Genomic DNA, 23,190 nt, shown 5'->3' on the forward strand with positions numbered 1-23,190 from the left:
GGACACAGATAACCATATAGTACACCAAAAGACATAAGATGGACTATTCAGACCCACAGTAATTGAGTTGCACAGAAACAAAGACAGAAGGCAGAAGAAACAGAACTTTAGAAATGATCTTTTATGGTTCATTTCACCATTTCCTCTTACAACCGAGGAAAAATTCTTATAACTACTCTTTTAGGATTTTTTTTCCTTTGGTGTTTATCATTCAATCTGTGTAGTTTTCATTTTTCACGCAGTTTTGGCAGGTCCCACTGGCTGCTTGGAGATGCTTTGTTTTTTATTGCTCCCCTTTTCTTTGTTTGTACTGTAATTTTATTCTGAATGTCACCTCCAGCAAGACAGTGTTTGCAAGCGAAGCCAGCTATACTCAGGCCTTTTTAAACAACTCCACCAAGGTGCATGGAGCAGTTTATTATATGCCATCTTCTCTCCTACATCTACATCTGAAATGCGAAAACCGTATGAAAGGCCTCAGACGCCTCAGCAACATTCAAAGCCAACACCGTCTCACATGAAACAGCAAGCACATCTCTAGCACCCTGCTTTACAGGGCAGGAAGGTTTTGACCTCAGGTGGTGAAAGAACGTTTTGTGGGCATTTTGAAAGGCAGGGAAAGCAACAAAGTAAAACTGGCACTGCTAAAATCACCTGGCAAAACAAACGTGGGCTGTGGGAGTGGACTTCAGGGGGAGAGAAGGGAGAATAAAAGCAGCAGCATCTTCCACTCCCAGACATGCCTAGCGTCTAAGCACATCCTCATCCAGTCTCCCTCTCCATGTTTTGTAAGACAGTGCCATGCCGTGGGCGCTCTGGTCCCTGCTGCCGCGCGCTGCAGTCTCTGCAGGTACAGTAGGCCTGCTCCTGACCCACTTTCCTCACCAATCTCTATTTAGCTCTACGCTAGTGATGCTCCTGGCATGACAATCAGATACTGCAGCCTGCAGTGCAGCTCGTTACAACACACTCACAAGCTCCTAGTAAATTCAGTGGAAAAGTACTGTATCAACCAAGCCTAATTAAGTTTATGAAAATAACTTCAGTTTAAGTCAAATGCAACAACAACAAAAAAGTGTTCCCGGGAGATTAAAGGTGCCTTTTTTTTTAACCTAGTAAATCTGCTAGACATAGAGTAAATCCAAAAGATCTTTTCTACTCAAGGTCTGCGAAAGGAAAAAGCCATCAGAGCTAGTACCTTTTCCCCAGACTACCTAATGACTCCTAGAGCCTGTGCCACTTGAAATCTGTCACAATTACTCCCACCTTCATGTATTTCTCACTAGAGAAGGGCTCCACATCTTAATGGCCAGTAAAACTGAACTTAATCTCATTACAGCTGTTAAAATTATTTTCCTACATGCACTGGGACCAAATTCCTCCCTCAGACAACCACCACCTGCCATTAACTTCAGCTTTTCCTTGCACATACAAGCACGAGGACAAAATTTGCTTCAGGACATTCACCGTTATACCAGACAGTGAAGACTCTGCTGGCTCCAAGTTTAAGATCTAATTTTTTGGATTACGCTGTGACCAAGTACTCAGAGGTTGATCAGAGCCCATTTATCTGGAAGCAAACAAAAACAGCCAGTCATCTCCCTTCCTTCACAGAGGAATAATTTAACAAATGGCCATAATCTGGACCTCAGTTAAAAAAATCCAATTTCCAAGCCCATACATTTTATGCTTGTAGTGTAGCATACTACATATCTGTATCTCCTTCCTGAGCACCTCTGTTAACTGTAGATTTCTGCAGTGAAGATGGCCAACACAGGCACATCACATGCACGTCAAGTGGGCTGAGAGCATTTTTAGTATTGAAGAAACTCAAATACGACACACGTGAGGGTCTTGCTCTCTTTGGCAAGTCGTTGTTTCTAGTTAGTGGAATTTTTTTTTTGCTTGCAAAACTCAGGTCCTTATGAAAAACAAGATCTAGGAATTGATCACAACAGTTACCAAAACATTCTATATTACTCACCCCATGATTAGAAACACTGAATTAAACAAAAAACAAAACAAACAAAAAAACCACACACACTAAAACCAGCACACACTTATGTTTAGCACTGATGATAATTCAAAGAAAAGAAAAAAACAGAAGTATAGCAACATCAAATGGTTGGTAACAGACAGGCACTTTGGCATGAGGAATGAATTAGAGGTACGGATCTTTTAGAGAGGATTTTACGCAAGGGAGAAAGCACAAGGAACAGTTATTCATGCAGCAATCATGGCGTACACCATGGACAACCAATCACAAATTGGTTCTTTCGCAGGAGCTTTTTTTATGCACATGTAATATGGCCAGTCTGGCTGGAGAGCAAGAAATATTACCAAAAATTTCTTGTAGCTTGGCACATGTCATGTAAACTGACAGTGGTTTTTATTTGTACTATCATAATCACTCTAATTTACTGAATCAACTAAAGATTCCAAAAAATGGACCCCAAAGTGCTTATGTAAAATCTCTGCAACAACTAGACTGATTATCCATTAAGTGAGGCAATGCCAGCCAACAGCAAGAGAAAACAAAATTAAACATCCATCAGAATGCGCAATTCAGCCAAATTTCATACCACAGGCACCTATAAATATATGAGTCATTATAATAATGTACAAGGTAATTACATTTCATCACTCATTACTTTGACCTAAGGATGACCTCATCTTCAGATGGAAGATGCAGTCCAGACCTACATTTCTACAGCTGAGGATCTCTGCAAGGAGCATAGCTTACATAAAGCATAGTCCTTAAACTAGCAGCTGCAAGAATATGGAAGAAACTCAACACTTTAAATCTGCAGTAGATTTTACCTTTTATCCTTTGGTGGCCAATGACGATGCCAATAACAACCAACCTACCTCTTACACTACAGTCCTCAACCTCAGGCTAGATAACGCACTCTTCGCTCACACCGAGTATTTCACATTTAAGCTTGACACAGGCAGACAAAATTCAAACAGGACTCTCCAGGGAGAACACAGCTAGGACAGTTGTTTGTGAAAGATCTATCGTACCTCTCAGATACCTGGCAAACAAAGAAGGTATTTAGAAGAAGTGAAATCCCAGGCTACATAGCCTCTTCGTTGCTACCTATGCACGAGCCTCAACAACAAAACCAAGAGATTATAGTGCTGCCTTGTTATTGAATAAGGAGATGGTAGGAACATGTTTGGGGCAATCCCGGTGCACAGATGGGTTGAGCTTGGCAAGGTGGAAATTCCCTAGACAGTTTTTTCCTTAGGATTAAATTTAACATCTTCTTTGACTTTAGCTTATCATGAGAAACCATGGAGCACAAAACTAGATCTGGGTCTCAGCAGGTCACTTCTCTAACTTCACCTCTTCATCTTAAAGTAAAAGAATACACAGCAAAGCCTGGGAGTACATGAGGGAATTACCATACAGCACCAGTTCATTCCAGTGACAAGTGTTTCATAAGCACATAACAAAAACCTTCACTACACAGTTACAGAATAACCTATAAAGTCTGTTTTTATGACCCAATGTTTTATGTCCAGGACCATAAAAGTTTGCATCTTTTCAGGAGATAGAGACTTTTATTTGCTTTTTCTATATGAACTTGGATATTCTCAATAGCAGCATCCAAACATTCACTGAGTCTTGCTATGTTCCGTTTTCCTCTCACAAGCATTTGTTGCTGCTGTTAAATAAATAAATAAACAAACAAAAAGCTCTCTAGGAATCCAACACACTAATCTGAATTGCTCCTGCTTGAACATCTGGCAGTAAAAGTAGAATGGATTCTGGTTTACACAGAAAACTACATAACTAATAGATACCTGGCAAATCAAGAAAGCACTTTAGGGGATGTAACGTAAGATGCATTCATTAAATTGCTTCTTAGTCCCAGAGCATGAAGTCAGAGTGAGAGAAAAACCACAAAAAGAAACATTGGTTTCAATGGTTACTTTCAATATTACTGTGTTTAGCAGGCTGACTCTATTGGTTCATTTGCAAATCCACACATGCCCCTGGGAGTGGGATCTCAGATCATTTAGCATCATGGCAAATTTCCAGTTCTTGGCAGGAGGGTTGTTTTCCTCCATGAATCAGCAGCTGTCCATCATACTACAATCTGTGAAGAGAAAAACCCACCTCAGCAGCATAAAGTGCATGCATGTACGGGTGTATATATATCAGACGGAGGACTTCATGGTCTATATATACAGTCCACATGCAAGTATTGCCGTTTGCATAGACAAGCATGTACATACTTCTTAAAGTGAACACCACACAACTAAGTGACTCCTCTCATTTTCTGCACTCATACAATGCTTTGATAATGCAGTGCATTATTTGCACTGCAAGATTTTAAAAGTTATGGTAAAGAACGAAAATATCAACCCATTTGTTTACCACTTCCCCGCCAGGACACCAATGGACAACTCCCGGTACCAAACCCGCCATGGTCAACCGCAGAGCAACTGAAGGGCTGCCCACTACCGCACAGCAAGCTGCATCTGCATTTTCTGGTAACCCTCAGAGGCAAATGTGTTCTAAATCCCCACCAGCAGGGCACAGGCAAACAAGTTACATTTGAAACATCTTCCTGAAACATGCTCCAGAATGTTAACAGCTCTCTAATATGCATAACATTTCTAAACATGGTAGCAAACCAGGTGAATGCTGCCCTAGTAAAATGGACTTATTCTCAGAAATACTCTGGCAAGCAAATCATGCGCTTAGGAAATGCATTACAGAAAAGCATATACTAATAATTCCTCATTTTATTCCTTCTGTGTCCGTCTCTCTCCCTGATACACAAGAGATTGCAGTATTCTTACTGTACAGCATCACTGTGCTAATATTAAGTAACAACAGATTTGCTGACCCAAAAAATGCCACTTTTTAAAGAGACAGGGGGACAACTACTACAATCAGAAATTCACTGTTCAAATCCAGGAATCAGCCATTTCTCCCACTGATCTCAAACTGAAATTGCTAGCAAAATTATAACCTGATCCATGGGATGCACTTCAGCAGAATGCCTGACTCTTCATTGTTTCTTCCTTTCGAATTATGGCCAGGGTATTGCAAATTTACCAAAATCTTACCTCTTTTCCTAAAACTAGTCATAAAATCTACATCTCATGGATACACATTCATGGTTTGAGGCTATTCATAAATTTATTCGGTAAGCTATCCTTGCTTCTTGCAGCATTAATTTGTACAGGGACTGAAGCTCATTGAATGCATAACAGCCAAGTTATCAAACTGCAGCAATACAGTTGAAGGGGAAGCTTTTTCTCTTTCTTTTTTTTTTTTTAATGTAAAACGTATTTTAGTATTATTAGTTACATATGGGTGATCTATGTTTACACAGCTCAGAGCTGGATTTAAAACCAATTTTAACAGCCAACTGTTTCAACTTGCATGTAAACAAACATACTGCATTTCTTCATTAGCTGGAATTTGCTGCAGTCTGTCAGCCATCTGTACTGTCTTGCATGCTGTTCTCTATTCAGAGCACCACTATCAAATGTTGGTGATATAGTATTGCTCTCTTTGGAGACATCTTGACTATGCTATAAATAGTTTAGTGACATAAAACACTAGTTCTAACATTTGTCCTAATATCTGCATTCTCAGGATGCACTTGGTTGTTCGGTTTCTCATCCAGTTTTGGTTCTCCACAGCTTTTTGGGGGTAAGAAGAGATTCTATCTTGGCTCTCTCAGAGGTGCAGAGCAAAAACTGCAGCTCCAGCACAGCTTTATGCCACTTGTGCACCCTCCAAATCCCGGGATGCAAAGGCCAAACGCCGCAGCATAACCCTGGGAATATCTGCAATGCAGACACCGCGGTGACTGCATAGAGCACAATATCCAAGCTATCTTTAAACTAGCTAGTTTGGGTGCTAGCAGCAGCCACGCAGCAGGCTCGCACAGAGAGGTGCAGGCTGAGCCACGCTCTGGGGGGAACGGACACAGGGCAGACCCAGCCCAGAAACCCGCGCTGCATTAGTGCAGCTCTGGGCCAGCACTTGGGAGCCCTCAGAGCCCCACAGCTTCCACGCTGCACCTGGCTTGCCTCCAGCCAGCTCACCTCAGCACACCCCAGCTCAGGCAGTCTGGAGCTCGGCACGAGCTGGTTTACACTGCTTCTCGCACCCCTCCTCTCCTAGGGCCGCAACGCACGCGGGCATGCCCTGGAGCAGGCTCCGAGTCCCCTCGCTTTGTGCGCCAGAGGCCTCCCCGAGGGCAGCAGCGTTGCCCTCCGGCTCCTGAGAGAGCCGAAGGGGACTGCAGCACAGCTGGGGATACCGCCCAGTCAGCTTACCTACCATCTTGAGCAGCACGCACTAGTTTCAAACATCAGAGGACAGGTGACGGTATCTTTAGAAGAACACAGCACAAAAACCTAATAAGGGACTTTGTAGCTTGCTAAGTCGTCCTCTCTTTTAGGAAACAAAGGAAGCTGGTAGTGAGACAGGGAGGCCCACATTTAGAAACTCCACCTTTCTTTCATCTAGGGAAGGCACTAGAAGTGTTACTTGTATAACATAACATTTAGCAAGCCATGCAACACAAACCATAATGGTTACTCAATAGCCATGCTAGCTTTCAAAGACAAATGCTCCTTATTCAAACAGGACTTTTTTTTACTTCCGCCACTGGATGGTCTCAAGTTTGTCACTTTTTGGAAGGACCTTAATGCTATGACTCCAAGTTCTCCTAGATGCAAGTTATGCTTTGATTTCAAAATTGCTTCCTCAAGGAGCAGAGATATAGATGAGCCTTCCCAGCAGAGAGCAAGTTTCCTGCCACCCAGCAACACAGACTCGCAGCATATTCGTGCAACACAGACCTACCCCTGCTCAGGGGTGTCAGATTTCTGAACACTGACTTGGGATATGAAATCTCTTAAAGAGAATTCAAGGTGCCTTAATCTTAAAACTCTGTTGCCATTTCATTTCTCAATTTCTGGCTGAGGACAGCGTAGTGAAGCATGGCATCTAACCTTGTTATCCTGTCAGCCCCATACAAAGGTGGGCAGGACTTACCAGCAATCCAACCATACGAGCAAAAGTTTACCATCTGATACTCACTGATAAAAACATACTTAACATGCAACTCAGCAGAAAAGTCTGGCAGGTTTCAAAAGAAAATCCTCTAGAGAAGGCTTTTTATAGCCATAGCTTCTAATAACACTGCCACTGGAAAACCTGCGGTTCCCTTTCTGGAACAGCAGCAACACAAAAGCCCACGTCCTTGTGCCCAGATCATTTTCCGCAGAATTTTACATGTATTAAACAAGCTGAGCTACAGACATGAAAGCAAGCTGCCAGAGAAGCTCCCAACCACCGTCTGCTTCTGCACAGCTGCAGTATTACTGTCACAACACGAGGAAAATTAACCCAGACATGCAAGCGTTTGGGGGACATGAAATGAAACAGTTCCTCCAACTATTTTTTTTTCCCTTCTGTATCTAACACTTATCAGGGAGTAGATTCAAAGAGGGGCTGGTGGTGAAAGGAGACAGTTCTACAGATCCACTCAGCTCTGTGATTGCAAGAAGGAATAAGTGCAACTCAGTTCTCAAAGTCTTCCTACTCTATCTTGGCATATCACATCTCAAAAAGCAGGCTGGCCTAGAAACTTCAAGCATGTTTAACTCAAGAGCCCTTGACAACATCTAATGCATAGGCTATTTATCATAAATTTAGGTGCTTATTTTTGGACTTCACCTTGGAAAAGGAATGAATGACTCTTTTGTCAGCACCAGAAAAGTTTATAAATCCTGCCAGTGTTATGCCTCTCAAAAGTACCTTATACACACTGCAAAGATATCCAGAGCTCTCTGCAAGCTTGTCTAGCATCACAGCACTTGTGTCAACTTTGACTCAATGTGAAATCAAGTCACAACTGCAGCCACCAAGATTTACCTTTTCTAGATGGGTAACTATCCATTTAAAAGTTTTTAAATAACTAGTGTAATTCCTAAGGTACTCCTTTTTCCTTTGCCCATCTCCACAATTCCTACACACACCTTAATTTGTTATGGATACTTTTCAATGATGTTACAGAGTGCACTAACTCTCTGGTTACAAAGTTCCCCAGAGAAGGCTGGAAAGCTTGCAAACCTGCAAGAGGCTTCCTTCTCAGTGCTAGACTTCCTCACAAATGAAAAGCTGGCAACTTTACACTTTCTCACTCCGCTGACTTCTTGCGCAGCAATTCAAATTAATAGGTATCATGGGGAATTACAGGTCCCACAGCAAGTTGCATTCGGAAAGGTCCTTCTATATCGTCTTTGTCTTTTAAGAACCTCAAACGTTTTCAAATATTTCAAACTATCTTACTCCACTGTGGCACCCTTACACTGCCTGCCACTGAACTGATGAGATGCCTCTACAGCTACATGTGCTGCATTCCCCATGTGCTTAGCGCTGCTCCGATTTCTAACTGGCTTCAGAGCACACAACACAGTCACCATCTGCACTGCCGGCACCGAAACAACCAACAACTGGGGCATTGCATATCTGGAAGCAGTGCTGACACTGCTCCATCACTCCCCAAGTCTTCAGTAAAGCAGAGTCCTAGTCAAAACCACAGGATGGTACCTTCAGCTGGCAGCGAGCCAGCCACCTCAGTACTTTGCCACTTGCTCCCAACACACAGGAGTCAGTCCCTTCTTCTATCCACCCATCCATGTTTGAACTAAAACATTTTCTTTTCCTCTTTATAAACATCCTACATACACTTAAACATCAGAAATCTTTTCCTGAAGTTTTGCCACTATTACAATACCTACAAATGGGGGGGAGGGGAACAGCAATAACTGACACTTCAAATCAACTACAAACCATGCTAGATGACACTGCTGTAGTTTTCTTCCTGTTCTCCTGTGTCCTGCTGGCAAGCATCTCTTGTATTATACTTGGCTGTACACACCCCTGAAAAACAGTATTTTTGTTTGCATTTGTGCAGTACCTGCACGAGAAGATCCTGCATAGATCACGCAAGCCATTGTGGGAATACAAATAAATGAAGGAAGACTTATTTCAAATTGTTATAAACAGAGAACTCGGAAAATGGAATTCTTGTGTTCAGTCCCAGCGATCTGCATCGCTTATTGGACCTGGACTCCTCACACTTTATTTTGTAACCTTTCCCTGCACTGATTCTATCCCAGTCACATTTTCATCCTACCCTCTGCAGAAGATACCCAAGACCCCCGCTGTAATGCTTTACCTGCCACCAAGAACCTGCACCTAGCGCAGCTCTGCTCCTTATCCTCTTCTCCAGGTGGAAACGACAGCGGAAGCAAACACCAGGCGTACACCCTGCAATAAGGCTGCAACAACAAAGGTGACTAGCAGCAAAAGCCTGACGCCCTGGGTGGTTTGTGAAACAACTCTTCAAACGCCAAGTGATTTCATGCCAAAGACAGAACCACGCGCAACATGGCAACAGCACTGGTCTTGCAAAGAATGCAAAAGTTCCCTTGTAGCCATCTCGCAGACTTCAAAGAACAGTCAGACTCTTGGGCATATATCATGCTGTTTTTCCACAGAATTCATTGTGAGGCCTTTAATTCAAACACAAAGTAAAAAGTACAGGCATTAAGAGACTAAAAAGAAATACGTGAGAAACAAAAGCAGTACTTTTAGCACAGTTATTTCTGGATCAAGCCAACTTAATGTGTCAAAAGTAATTCAGGCAAAAAAAAATAGCTTTGAGTTTAAAGGTTCATATACATAAGTCTGAGAAAGAACAAAAATGAAGGGAACTTCTTCAGACAAGCAAGGATCCTTAAAAAGAACTGCAGACAGCATACGTGATTCTAGATGACTAATGCTGTAACTCAGAAGAAACACTCGAATAAAAATGATTCTCATGACTAAGGACAGTCTTTTCCAAGAAACACTTTAATGATGATAAAGTCATATCGGTATCACCTCTAAACAACCTGGTCTCCTCCTGGCTTTCTGACTATCCTTGCAGGAAAAAATAGGGTTGGGGGGGGGGTTGTTTGTTTGTTTTTAAAGCATTGCAGACATTGGTTTTTCAGTTTTCTGAAGAGCAGAGACTGTTTTTAGTAAACTAATTTCAGTAGCATATCGATCCGTCATGCAGACTGTGCATATATTACTCAAACGTAAACAGAGGACAGGGAGAAGAGCCTAGAACTAAAAGAATTCTTATAAATTGAGTAAATTTCAGTGTATACCAATGTGACTTAATTTTATATGACCAAAGAGCAATTTATGCTAGAAAGTAGCATATAACTAAGAGTGAGCAGAACACAATTCAAAAGCAAATGATCATTTTAAGCATCGAGACCAAGGGCTCCGATTTTCAGTGTATGGATACTTTAACTTCAGTGTAGCTTCTCAATAGATTTTCTCCTTTGCAAACTTCAAAGCATGAAGAGAGTATGAACAAAAAAGGGGACAACTAATGTTAGTGCTTCTGGGTTAAAGCAAAATTACAACACACGGAACCACTGAACCCTAAAGCAGGTTTTTTGCAAGTTATTTCAATTATAGTCATCCCATCCACAAGCCAGTACTGCAAAGCTTCTACCTGTCACTGGCTAATACAATTACCTTATTTCAGCCAGCTAGGTACTTTGAGGCTCTGACTGCTTACGCAATTTTTCCATGCATTTTGCTGCACCAGAAACATGTATTACAGCTGACAGGGAAAAAGAGCATAGTTTCTTTAATCCCCTTTTCTCTCATTGGTTGCCTTCCTAGTAAGAAACATCCTATCTACAAACTGAACTTGACTTGAGCTAGTCCCTCACATTTTAATAAACCTGAAAGCTCTCTCCCCTGTCAATTTGCTGTATTACAGCACTGGATTGAAGCTTCATAAATTTGAATTTTGATCATCTGTGGAAAGAGTACTGAGGATAGAAACAAGATCTTACGATCATAGGATATTTCAAATTGGGTGGGACCTCAGGAGGTCTCTAGTCCAACCTCCTGCTCACAGCAGGGTCAGCTATGAGATCAGGCCAGGTTGCTCAGGGCTTTCTTCAAGTGGGTCTTGAAAACCTCCAAGGACAGAGACCGCACAACTTCTCTGGGCAGCCTGGTCCACAGCTTGATTGTCCTCATCATGAGAAAGGTTCTCCTTATATCAAGTCTGAACCCTCCTTATTTCATTTTACGCCCTTTGTGTCTCACCCTCCTGCCACCAGAGAGGGTCTACCTCCATCTTCTTCATGAACCTCCTCGTAGGTACTGGCAGGCTGCAATTATGCCCCCCAAAGCCTTTTCTCCCCCAGACTGAATAAGCCCAGTAAGATATTAATCATAACATTTTAATTTATCAGTTAAATAAGTTACTGAGACAGTTACCCTGTTTAAAAAAAAAAAGGAAAAAAAAAGCTTTCAGCTATTAAAACAAATACATGGTCTCCAAAGAAAACACTATACAGAACTATTATCCACATACAAGTGCACCAAATAAACATGTATTCCACATAAAGAATGAACAGTTAAAGCTGTTCATATAATATTAATCATGCACATTATGATACTGGACTGGATTCTCATTTATAGTCAGCCCTCACGCACTCCTCTTAAATTATGTTTCTATCCATGCTGAGACATTTTTACATTATACAAAAAAAGAGCAAATGTGAAAGTGAATTAACCCACAAGCCTTTTTTATATGTTTGCATACTAATACTAAACACCTTCATATTAAGTTTTAAACTTTTCCAGTACCTACAACAGCAAGGCCATAACTACTATACTTTGTATAGAGGGTCAAGCAACTTAAAGGATTTTGAGGCAGCCTTAAACATAAACATAGCAAGCTTATTTTTCTGAGTCTTGCTGTAATGATCTCACATGAAAGGACTTTTTAACTCTGACTTTTAAAAGTTAAGTTCCCTTTTCTGCAAGTATTTACTCAGAACAACCCTCACCTTATGTTTCCATTCCAACATCATCAACACTACTCAATGACAGAAAGTCTCCCACAATTTGAGGATGAGAGGGTTGGTTTTGGTCACCATTTCAAAATAAGGCCAATTCAGAATGTAGGACAAGCATGGAAGTTTCCCACCTGAGTGGCGAATTACTTTACTAAATTTCAGCAGCCAAACAGAAATCTAGAATGGAAAATGTTATGCTGCCTGCACACACAGCAGCAGCTACAGCAACATTAAGATATACTTGTTAAGGTTCATAATATTGCAGTTAAAGTTTGCTTTTCTCTAATGGGCTATGTGCTATCACACCGCAAACCTTCAGAAGAATAAATTACACTTTCCAAGCGTTAAAGACACATTAACAAGACATAGGTCATGGGAAATTCAAACTTCAAGTACTTACTGAATCCAATAGATCACAAATAATATCACAAATCAGTATTAGAACGAGGAAGGTTACATTGACTAAAATAAAGCTCTCTGAAATGATTAAATAATTTTTCAGACACTATGCTAACATATATTCTAGTGGCTTAGATATCACTGAAAGAGTCATTTGGACACAATTTCACTTTTAGTCATTTACTGGAATGCATAACCCTCTGGCACAATTCCAGAAGATTTCTCAAGTCCAGTACAGAAAATTTCACATCAGCCTGTGCGGTGACTAATAATATCCCACACCGTACCGCATGAATTGTAAGCTGCAATCAGACAGACAGCAATACAGCAGCGCATTTTAAAACTGTCCCCATTCTTTTTGTGCTCTTCAATTACATCAAAAAAACCTAAGAGACTTGGCAACAAACCTTAACTCCTCTCACCAACTGTTCCGTTAAACAAGTTATTAGCCAATTCATTCACTTGTCCTTAACAAAACTAGTATGCTTATTCTTGCTCACAAGTAAATATTTAGTTTCATAAAAACATTTGCACTGAGCCAAAATCTGTTACACAATCATCTTTAGCTTTATCTTGCTTCTCAAATCAATACTAATCAGGCATACTCTGCATAGCTGAATGTAAAACTGGATGTTTGGTCAAATGACAGCTAGAACACTGTATCCAAAAGCTTTTTTTTTTTTTAAAGTGTCATCTGAAGCTACAACAGAATTTGGCTTAAAAGCCATGAAATTGTTAAGAAACAACTTAAGACTGCAATCTTGTTCTTTGACTTGGGTATTGAAACCTGAAGTTTCAGGTTTTCAAGGGTGGGGTTTTTTTATTTTTTTCTTCCTCTTCTTCCTTAGAGACATACTTTCGAGGTTTGTTGGTTTGGCTATTATTATTATTAATAGAGGCAGAGATCTCAAATATCCATAAGAATCATGGGTCTGAATATTTAATAATAAAAAAGAAAGAAAGAAAAGACTTTCAGGAAAAGCTTACCTTTGCACATGCACCAATCTCCCATAGGTGATCACTATGATTATTACCTTAAATGAATTTCAGACAGATAACTGATATCATTAGCCTGTGATATCCCTCAGAAACCAAATGATCTCCTGGCTTTACAACACGGTGCACAACTCTACTGGCTGGATATGACAGCACTCCATTGACTTGAACGTGCCTCTTTTCATCAACATTGAAGTTGACCCAGCTACTCCTGCTGCATCTCAGGTCTCCAGTTAAGAGTACTATACTTTTGCATTGCCTGCAAACAGATATTAAAGAACTCCATACACAAGGGGTTTACTACAAAGAGTTTTACTACAGATAGGGATGCTCGCTAAGGTTTTTTTTGCATCTCTCGTTCTACTCTGTCCATCAGAGATGTAAGTATTGCTCCTTGCTTGCGTTTTTACTTTTTGTTTTGTCAGTGTGGTTTTTTGTTTAAGGCACACTTTGAACTAGATTGTTGTTCCAAGACGGCTCACCCACAAAGATCGCTTGAATGCACTACCCACTGGGACATGACGCAGGGCAGGAGGCAGATGCATAACGCTTTCAGATTTTAGCGTGGCAATAAAACACGAAGAGCAGTAGGGACGACACGTTCTTTGCAGCTTCTCGAAGGCAAGATGCATTTGTGCTTACTGCAGACTTGGCTAGTGAATTGCTTTTGTATAGTCATCTAAAACTGCTGGTGCATCCCTTCTGCTCTGCGTTCACGCAGTTTACCTTGCGATGATTGGCAATATGCTCAGTATGCTGGTCTTCAGTTCTTCACACATCTTCATCCAGGAATGCCAGGCTTGAAGCGATTTACAAAGACACAACAAAAGGAGAACATTTGGAGATTTTCCTACATTCAGCAGAGCTTACTCTACGAGGAAGAGGTGATGAATGCACTTACTGACCACTTTAAGCCTTCTAATCACTTCAGTGTCTCTTGCAGCAGGATCTGCCTGTGGGGAGGAGGGGAACGGGCTGCTACATTGCCAGAGAATGGAAAAGCTTATTTAAAGATCAGGCAGCTCTACTGCAAAACTCAGCTGAAAAGTTTGACATAGATCCAGGGGAAATAAAGCCCTACTGCATCTCACCTTGAGGTGTTACCCTTAGCTGAGAAAAAGGGTGAATACAAAGGAAAAAAAAAAGAAAAAAAGCCCTTCAAGTTTCTGCAGCATGGAAGATTCTTCTTTTCATCCCAAAAGCAGTGCAAAGGCAAGAGGATGTACAGCATATGGAAAACATGTCCTTGAGACAGTGACTGACAGGCCTGAACTCTATCCCCCCAAAAGGTCCACACAGACTGTAGGCTTTAAAGGTTGAGTGCTAAAGACACCTGCTTATAGCCACTTCAACTCTTTTCCCTGAAGTTTGAACATAGTCTTTTCTCTGAAAAATACTTAAGTATCAAAATGTTTACAACCAAGCACACTTTTTCTTAAGAACAGGTGACAAAGCTGTGTCCATTGCCCAGTTCTCRTGGGCACTCTGCCAAACAGGGACAGCGCGGCAGGCTGGTTTCCCTGTGCAGCGCTGACTTCCTGGCAGCCGCTCCAGATGGCTCTAAGTAGGTCCAAACAACAACAAGTCTCTTGGGCAAGAGAGAGCAAGAGAAAGAAAYGGGGGAAAACCACAGAAGCAAAACACCTCCCGAGCAAGCTTCAGCTAAGGCCTGTGTAATGGTTATGGTCCTGCAGAGAGCTTCGTTACGTAAATCACAAGTGAGAGCAAATGACCGGAGCTGTTGAGAGGTGCAACTCAGACTAATATATGACAGCTATGGGGAGTCTAATACAGGTTCTCTAAAATCAAAGTACTCCCCTTCACTTATGCCTAGCTACATACAAATTGCATGCAACAAATGTAAAACACTAAAAAAATAAAATAAAATAAAAGACAACCCACACACAAACCCCCCTCCAACCCCCCCAAAAAATGCCMCACACACCCCYCCAAAAAAAAAAAAACCCCCCCCACCCCCCAAAAAAGCCACCACACACACCCCTCCAAAAAAAAGCCACCACACACACCCCTCCAAAAAAAACCACACCACACACACCCCTCCAAAAAAAAGCCACCACACACACCCCTCCAAAAAAAAGCCACCACACACACCCCTCCAAAAAAAACCACACCACACACACCCCTCCAAAAAAAAAAAAAACCCACACACCCAAAAAAACTCAAAAAAACCCTCAAAAAACCTCCAAAAAAAACCCCAAAAAATCACACACTACTTTTGATCTCTCCCTTGCCACAAATTAAGAATTCCTGAGTGAACAACATTAAAATATCCTCATTAAAGAGCAAATCTAGAGTTCATATATTTATTTTTGCTAGCTCAAATAGAAAACTAATTTAGCAGCACAGTTCCAATTGTCTCAATGTTTCTGATTCGTTTTTTTCCCCTGAATATCAGCCAACATGTAGTATTGAACACAAAAAGAAAATAAACCAAGAAAGGTAGAAGGAAACCAAGCGTGAGTTATTTGGTGTATTACACATTTTACTCAGTAAACGTATAAGCACACAATAAAAGTGCATCACAGTGAATCACATTTATCTGATATAAATAAATGGATTTCAGAGTTTGGTCCTAATTTCTCAAAGAGCATCAAAATTATTGAATGTTCAGTCCAGTAACATCAAAAGAAAAAACAAAGTGTTTCTGTCTTCAGACTGAAAGGTAAAGCACACGGAGGCTTGCTGCACGGGAAGAGGTGTTTCTGACCTATGTTTCCTGTCGCCAAAATATAATAAGCAGCAATATTGCTGTAAATTCGAAATCCCTTTAGTAATAAAGGTATCTACAAGAAGTTGTCAGTAAGTAAAGGGGGAGGAAGGGAGCACAGGAAAAAAGGTGGAAAGAGCAACCTGAAATGCATGTCTGAATTCAGCAGTGGTACATCAGCAGTCCCTCAAGTACTTAGCATTACTAAATTTGAAGTCCTCAGATAAAATCATTTTATTATGATTATCTCTGGCATGGCAAGCTAAGCATGAACTCAACATAAGTGAATAAAAGCTCTTTTCTCATTGGCTTTCTGCCAATCTGGCTGCAAAATAAGGCCTAACTCATAGTCATCCCTGAAGAACCTGAACACTGTCAGTCTTAGTGCGCTTCTAACCCATATGACCACAAGACATAAATATCTCCATGAACCACACAGAAGAGTGAAAGATGATGCTACACTGCCCTCATTTGTTGGGGAGGAGAGGGGGGTGGTATGCAGATGATTTCTTAAAGACACACATTAAATCTACATCATATCTCGCTTCCAATTTCTGGACAGCTTTTCAGATACACTAAAACAATCCTCTCTTAAAATGATTAAATAGCACCACTGTAATTCATAAATACAGTCTTAATCTTTTCTGGTTTAAAAAAAAAGTGCATTTTGCTGCTGTTTTCACTCCCCTCCGAGCAGCTTGCATTTCAGGATTGCTGCAGCAAGGAAAACTGAAGACGGCAAATTAATCCTGTGAGACTTAATGCAAACTGCTGAAGCAAGAGAGTGCCTTCTATTTCACCATTTCAAGTATCCTCTCATTTTCCAAGGCTGCAGGTCTCAATATTATATTCTGCTTAGGAAGATTCCAGTCCAACATCTAAATTGCACATACAAAACTACACATAAAGTTTTACAACACTGTACGTACTGTAAATGCATTTCCGCAAGTCCCTAAATTTTTATTAGGCTCCATTCTGTGTAACGGAGGTCCCAGATACAAATGCTGCGTTAGCATCAGCAGTACAGAAGCAAAAGTCTTAGAGATGCAATGAAACTTAAAAACTGTCTTATCACAGATTTCCATTTCCTGTCTCTTTGCTTAGCATAATTTCTATTTCCACATGATACAATGATAAGCATCAATTTTGTATTATTTTAAAACAGAATAAGAATCAAATCACAACAGGTGCTATAAAAACAGTAGAAGAAAAGATTGTGGTTTTTTACTTTATGAACAGACTAAGGACATCCGCTCCCACCATAACCGACATGACTTGCATTCCCAGTGAAAACAAGATTCACTGAGAAGCAGAAAACAATTTGTTCTTAAGAAATTGGCACGTAGTTTCAAAGTAAACTTTCCAAACACCATAAAAACTGAATTTTCAGAAGACAGGTTGGTACTTACTAGCTCAAGATCAGATCAGATCACTGATAATAAGACTTATGCTCCTAAATACCCACATCACTGTTGAAAGTAGGAATTGTTTTAAAAAATCTTCTCCTTGTCCAACGATGCCTTCAAGAGCATGAAACAAAGGGTAGAATCAAATAAAGACTTCTGACCTGAACCAGCTCTTCATACCAGTATTCAAGACAGATCATTTAAGGTGAAAAGATCTCCTTGTGCCAATTTCTCTAAATATAAGGAATCCCAGAAACAGATTTGTCCCATGAATCCATGGCAGAACCCCCTGTACATGATGTATCATATTAAGCAAGACAGAGCAACTTTCTTCAGTGGCTACTGATGATACAGCATGTGAAACCAGCGTATTGGTGACCAAGTTGTCAGCAACCAACATGGGAAATTACATGCTTTCCCAACTTAACATTCAATTCAGAAACACTTCTATCACTCAAATTTAGGATGTTGAAGTCTCAGCTCAAGCCCCAAAACATCACTAGCTTCAGCTGTACACTAAACCACATTTGGACCAGATTTTTAAGCAGGTCGTTCTGCAGAGCTAATATATTTGACAAAAGCAGAACAAAAGGATCCAGGTATCATCACTGTTCTCCAGGAAATGCTTTTATTTCAATTGCACTTCTCATCCACTGAATTTTCAAGGAGTTCTGATAGCAAGAAACCAACTACAGGACACTGTTCTCCAAGTCTAAACTGCTGAACTTACCATCACAGGTCCAATAGCACTAGAGCTGCTTCTGCTGAGCCCAAACTATTATTTTTCTCCTGGGAAAGGGCTATTATCAAGGCTTATAGGCTCATATAGTGCCACGAACATATTCTCAGCTTGGCTCATATGCAGCCAGATGAGCAACTCCTGTATTGTGGTAGCGATCAGCCTCGATGGTCCAATCCACTGAGCAAAACGAAAAGATGCTTCAGTGATTCTACACTGGGGGGCAAAAAGAGCCATCTACCTAGAGGGTTTTCATGGAGGGAATAGCTACATGATAATTAAAAACAGTGCAATGGTTTCCATTTCACCTCCTGTTCTTATTCACTCACATTTTGAAGAATTCTTGAAACTGCATTCCCCAGAGTCACAAAGCTTTTTTGATAATAAGCAAACTGTTTAATCATTTATAAATATATAGATATTTTCTCCAAAAGTAGTTGCTCCTTTTTGATATTAACTGCTCTATAACTGTGAGTAATGCATCTTTAAGAAAAACCAGGATGTCTTCATCTTTTATTTGTAGTGCTTAAATTTTAAAAAGGGAGCAGGGGTAGTGAAAAAGCAAGTAGAGACAAATTCACTGTTTGCTGCTTCTGGAATCTATGCTTAAAACCCTCACAAGAGTACAAAAGAACAATTCTACTTGTGTGTGTTTAAGTCAAAAACTTTTCCTGAAATTACCAAAGGAAAAGGGCTTTCCTCTACCCAGAGAGAAAAACAAAACAAAGAAAACCATGGGGAATGGAGAAGACATGAGAAAGGGATAATAGGTTTCAAGAATTAAAAATATATCCTGTGCAGGCACCTGTACAAAGAGTAAAGAATTTATAAACACAAAGACAAAATACCACATCCTGGCATACATAAAAGCAATGCCAGAATTACAGAGTTAGGTACACTCACAATGTATCTTGTCATAGCACTTAAGTGAATGTTGGACACCTCAACATCTGTCCCTGACAAAGTGACTGAAACCTGCTAGACAGACATCTACTGTCACTCCTTCCCCTTGTGTTTTCTTGTTAGGTCCAGCAGAAGTTGGCAATTTTAATAGAAATAAGCCAAGGTCTCAGATTTTCAAGGCTTTGAATGATTCCTAAAGCATGAAACCAGCTAACAGTGGAGGCTGCTGGTAAACCTTTGCAACTTAAAGCAGCTGGACAGAAGGGATTTCCACCAAAACAACTACCAGTAAGAAGAGTGGCTATTTAATACTTGTTAATTTAACACCTAAGTGCACACAAACATTAGGCCAAACAATGTTCTGGAAAAACAAGCACATCATAAGAATTCCTCACCCTCTCCCTAAACCCTTGTTACCAAGAAAGGGATCATTTATGCCAGCCATATACCTGAGAACAGGAATGGGAAAAACAAAAGGGAGCTAGAGAGAAAATGGCAAAACTTAGGAGCTGGCATTTTCAGAACCATACTTCTAAGGAAACCAACAATCCTTTTCTCCTTTATAATGAAATACTCCCCCCCCCCTTAGAACATTTTTATTTGCATTTTCTATGATAAATAATCCTGCAAAGCATCAGCAACAGGATCATAGGGCTTAGCTATCTTTGCCAATATCTGATTACATGTCATATACACTGAATTTAGTGAGCCCTCTGCAATCAACTGCCAGGCGACTAAGAATAAACCCTTAGGCAGGTTTTAAAATAGGAGACAGTTTAGCACTTTTATCCTTACAGGCTGAGATGCAGCATTTTTCATTTCTTTTCTCCCTCCTCCTCCTCCTTTCACAAACATTTTTATTGACTGTTTGCCGGGCAAACGTTTGGAGCCAGCAGCCACAGGCTGTGGCAGACAGTGTATAAACCACACATGGAGTTCAGAGGCAGCCTCTGCCTTCGACTTCATGGCCTAGATTAGGGGCAAGACAGCCAACAGGTAAAGGAGATCAGGGACCGGGTGGGAAGACTGGCAGGTCCCTGCCATTTTAGCAGGCTACCAAGCACACTAGCCCTTGAAACTTGCTGTGTGCCAAGGTGGGGACAGGGAGTAGCAATATGCTGAAGCATCACAGCAGAAACAGAAGTTTTACTCTTTTCTGAATCTTTCTTTAAACAGAAGCTTCACACTAATTTACAGCATAAGCACAAAGGCCAGGAAGTCTGGCAGAGCTCACAGCTTAAATGACTTCATGGTGAGTGTGTTCACGGGAACACCAAAGCTGCCACCGGTGTAACAAAATGAGCACAATCCAAGTTCAAATCAAATCCAAAAGCTTTAAGCTGAAAGTGGGGAGAAACAGTCAGTGCTGGCCAAAACAGCACTGCCTGGTGAGGTTATAGCCCCATAGCGACAAGTGATTTTGGAGACACCAATGTACCTACTCCAGCAACGGAGCAGTGCTGGAATCGCTCAGGTCTGTCCACCTCAGCCATCCCTAGCGCACCACCCAGCACCCCAGCATTACTCAGACTATTCCCAGCTGCAGAACATGCAGTATCCATTAAGGAGTAATTCTTCAAAAGGAACACTTTCTCACCATTTTTAAAAGGGCAGGGGGAAACAACAAAAAAACTAATGAAACCACTTCTATTAATGCAAAATAGTGAGCAATTAAAGACAATGTTCCATCAAATTGCTAGGAGAGTAACTTGCACAGTATTTTGACTTGACTAGTTTTTTTTAAACCATTCCCATTATAAAACCTGTCAGCAAAATTGTCAGTGCAGCAGAAGTAAAAGGAAACATCAACAGCATTTTTATACCAGTAAATTTCTTGACCTAAGGTTCTGGGGTCAGGCCGGTCAGCCAAGTAAAACAGATGATTAATCTGACCCCAAATCATCATTTTTGTATTATTTCTCCATCCATGAAAGGAGGTGTGGATGAGAGTCCTTTGCAGAGAATGCTGTAAATTGATAGCTTTGTTCCAGTGCACTACAGTTTCTTATTGATTTTCTCTCATTTTAGCCTGCATTGATTTGTTAATCCCTTCTCCATAACAGTTCTAATGACAAACTGAGAATGAAAAACTACATGCGTTAAGGCCTTTCCTCCAGCCTCTTGCTTCAAACCATAATTCCACTTAGATTAGGAACCTGTCCATACACATACCCTGGGTTAACCCTGACTCGTGCTAGGACACACTTTACAGGGAAATCTTTGTTTAGGCTCTTCATGGATCAAGGCAGCTGGGACAGTCTTAGTGAAGCAGGACAGGATTTCTGCCCTTAGAGAAGCCACCTTCCAAGACTGCTGCTCAAACAGGCTTTGTCATAATACTGAGCAGATTTTTCAAGCAATTTTACAGCACTACACATTAATAGGTATTAACTGCATCATTTATGTGAATGATGCTGGTGAACAGTGATGGCATTCGTTGGTGTAAAGAAATACTTTAAAGGAGCAATGAGCTGGGTCACAATTTGTCCGTGAGCTCAGAGCGAGTAGCAGTCGTGCTGCACTGTTATTAGAACAGTCACGCAGAAGGATGGGACCCACTCAGAGTATTTTTAGTTTAAGGTACAAGTATACACAGATCACAGAGTTATACACAAGACATCTTAGACCCACCATTTTGGATACTGCTAATAGGCCTTAGCACAGAATGCAAAAACCTCCTTAAATATAGCTGCCAATTTGGCCTCACTCTTATGGCTATGCTACCAGCAGCTCACACGTGTCTGCACAAGCCATGGCCGCTGCAGCAAGCGGTCGTGGTCTCTTTCCATTTCCCCGATACTTTAAGAGACCTGCACATGGGTTATTAATTCGGGCTTCTAACTGCAACAGGCAATCAAATGGAAAAATGTTTATGAAGGTTGAACCCTCTCCCACACTCACATTTGTAACACCTCAGTCATCCCATGCTGGGTCTCCAACTCCTGACTTCATCCCATTTCACTCCTCTCCTATTTCATGCACATCCTCAGCAAATCAGCCCTTCATGGTCTCCCATACACATTACACCTAGCCTGGTCCTTGGCTGCCACCTCACTGGTGCAGTATCGCCCCAGCAGAGCAGTTTCAGTCTTTTTAAACCCACTCTAGTCTGCAAAAGCAGCAACTGGAGAACCAGTCAACAACTCCAGCCTGTACACACACAGCATACACTAAATGGCCTGCAGTGGCAGTGCAGGAAATCCTCCTTTGCCATCCGCTTAGTGCTGTGAATTTTGTTTCCCTTCTCCCCTTCTGCAATGACAGCTGCAGAGAAATTGGTATGGTGCTATAAGGGGAAGCGCTGTGCTGCGAACCACTGTCTTCTCCTCTCAGCTAACCAAAAGTTACACATCTAGGCCAAGTTGGTGACCTAGGTTCTCCTTATAGACACTAGGAGCAAAGCACCCCATCCTCTCAGCTGGTGTTAAATAGCTGAGCTCGATTTCACCAATTTATTATTCCCAATACRACTGTGACCAGGTTACAAACAGTTTTCATGGAGCAGACCTTAATAGTTCCAGAGTAACTTCTGTTGCTTAACACATCTGTACTCCAAACTTTCAGAAATGACTGTTTGCTGTGTTGCTTTAAATGTCTCTCTTTCAGGCCACAAGGTATTCTTTATTAAATGGGGCCATGTCTTAATGGGATAAGAAAAGCACAGAATAAATGAGATTGCTACCTAGCCAAAAGGTTGTGTTTGAGTTGCAGCAGTTTGTTACCACTCTCACTCTCCTGACAGAAGAAAAGGAGAACCAACCAACCTACAAAGTAAATCATTTTCTTCAGTTCCTGCAATGCAGTTGTAAACCCCTCTTCTCTGTTTTGCTGTTATTGTGTTGCCAGGATTAGTGCTATTCTCCTACACGGCACTCAGCTCACGCAGCTCTCAAACGCACCTCATCTAACACGGGCCCCTTCGTTTCCTGTGCAGGTAGCAGTTGCCTTCTCTTGATAAATCCTGTTGTTACCCATGGCCCATGTTAACTGTTTGCTCTTCAGCTTCATCTTTAATTGCAACTCTTCATTTGTACAAACAGTGAATTGGTCTCAGGACCCACTTCTCCAAGACCATTTTTCCTTTATCATCACTT

The 23,190-nt window shown here is 41.1% G+C and overlaps 1 protein-coding gene across 20 annotated transcripts in view; it reads right to left on the bottom strand.

Annotated features, from left to right (window-relative positions):
• The window catches only part of SERGEF (secretion regulating guanine nucleotide exchange factor), a 159,818-nt gene that overhangs the window by 89,938 nt on the left and 46,690 nt on the right, over positions 1-23,190 (bottom strand). The window contains exons 10-11 of one of the 20 annotated variants that reach the window (XM_026078922.1): positions 9,225-9,327; positions 4,038-4,106 (exon numbers count right to left, since the gene is read on the bottom strand). The exons of 16 other annotated variants lie outside the window; for them this stretch is intronic. In XM_026078922.1, coding sequence (XP_025934707.1) covers positions 4,081-4,106; positions 9,225-9,327 — 129 coding nt within the window. In that variant the 3' untranslated portion in view covers positions 4,038-4,080. Of the gene's footprint in view, positions 1-4,037; positions 4,107-9,224; positions 9,328-14,051; positions 14,120-14,225; positions 14,274-23,190 lie in introns of those variants that run through there. 3 more of the 20 variants (XM_026078929.1, XM_026078935.1, XM_026078933.1) reach the window with 3 other exon arrangements.

This window comes from Apteryx rowi, unplaced genomic scaffold, assembly GCF_003343035.1.
Source record: "Apteryx rowi isolate R43461 unplaced genomic scaffold, aptRow1 scaffold_49, whole genome shotgun sequence".
NCBI classification, from domain to species: domain Eukaryota; kingdom Metazoa; phylum Chordata; class Aves; order Apterygiformes; family Apterygidae; genus Apteryx; species Apteryx rowi.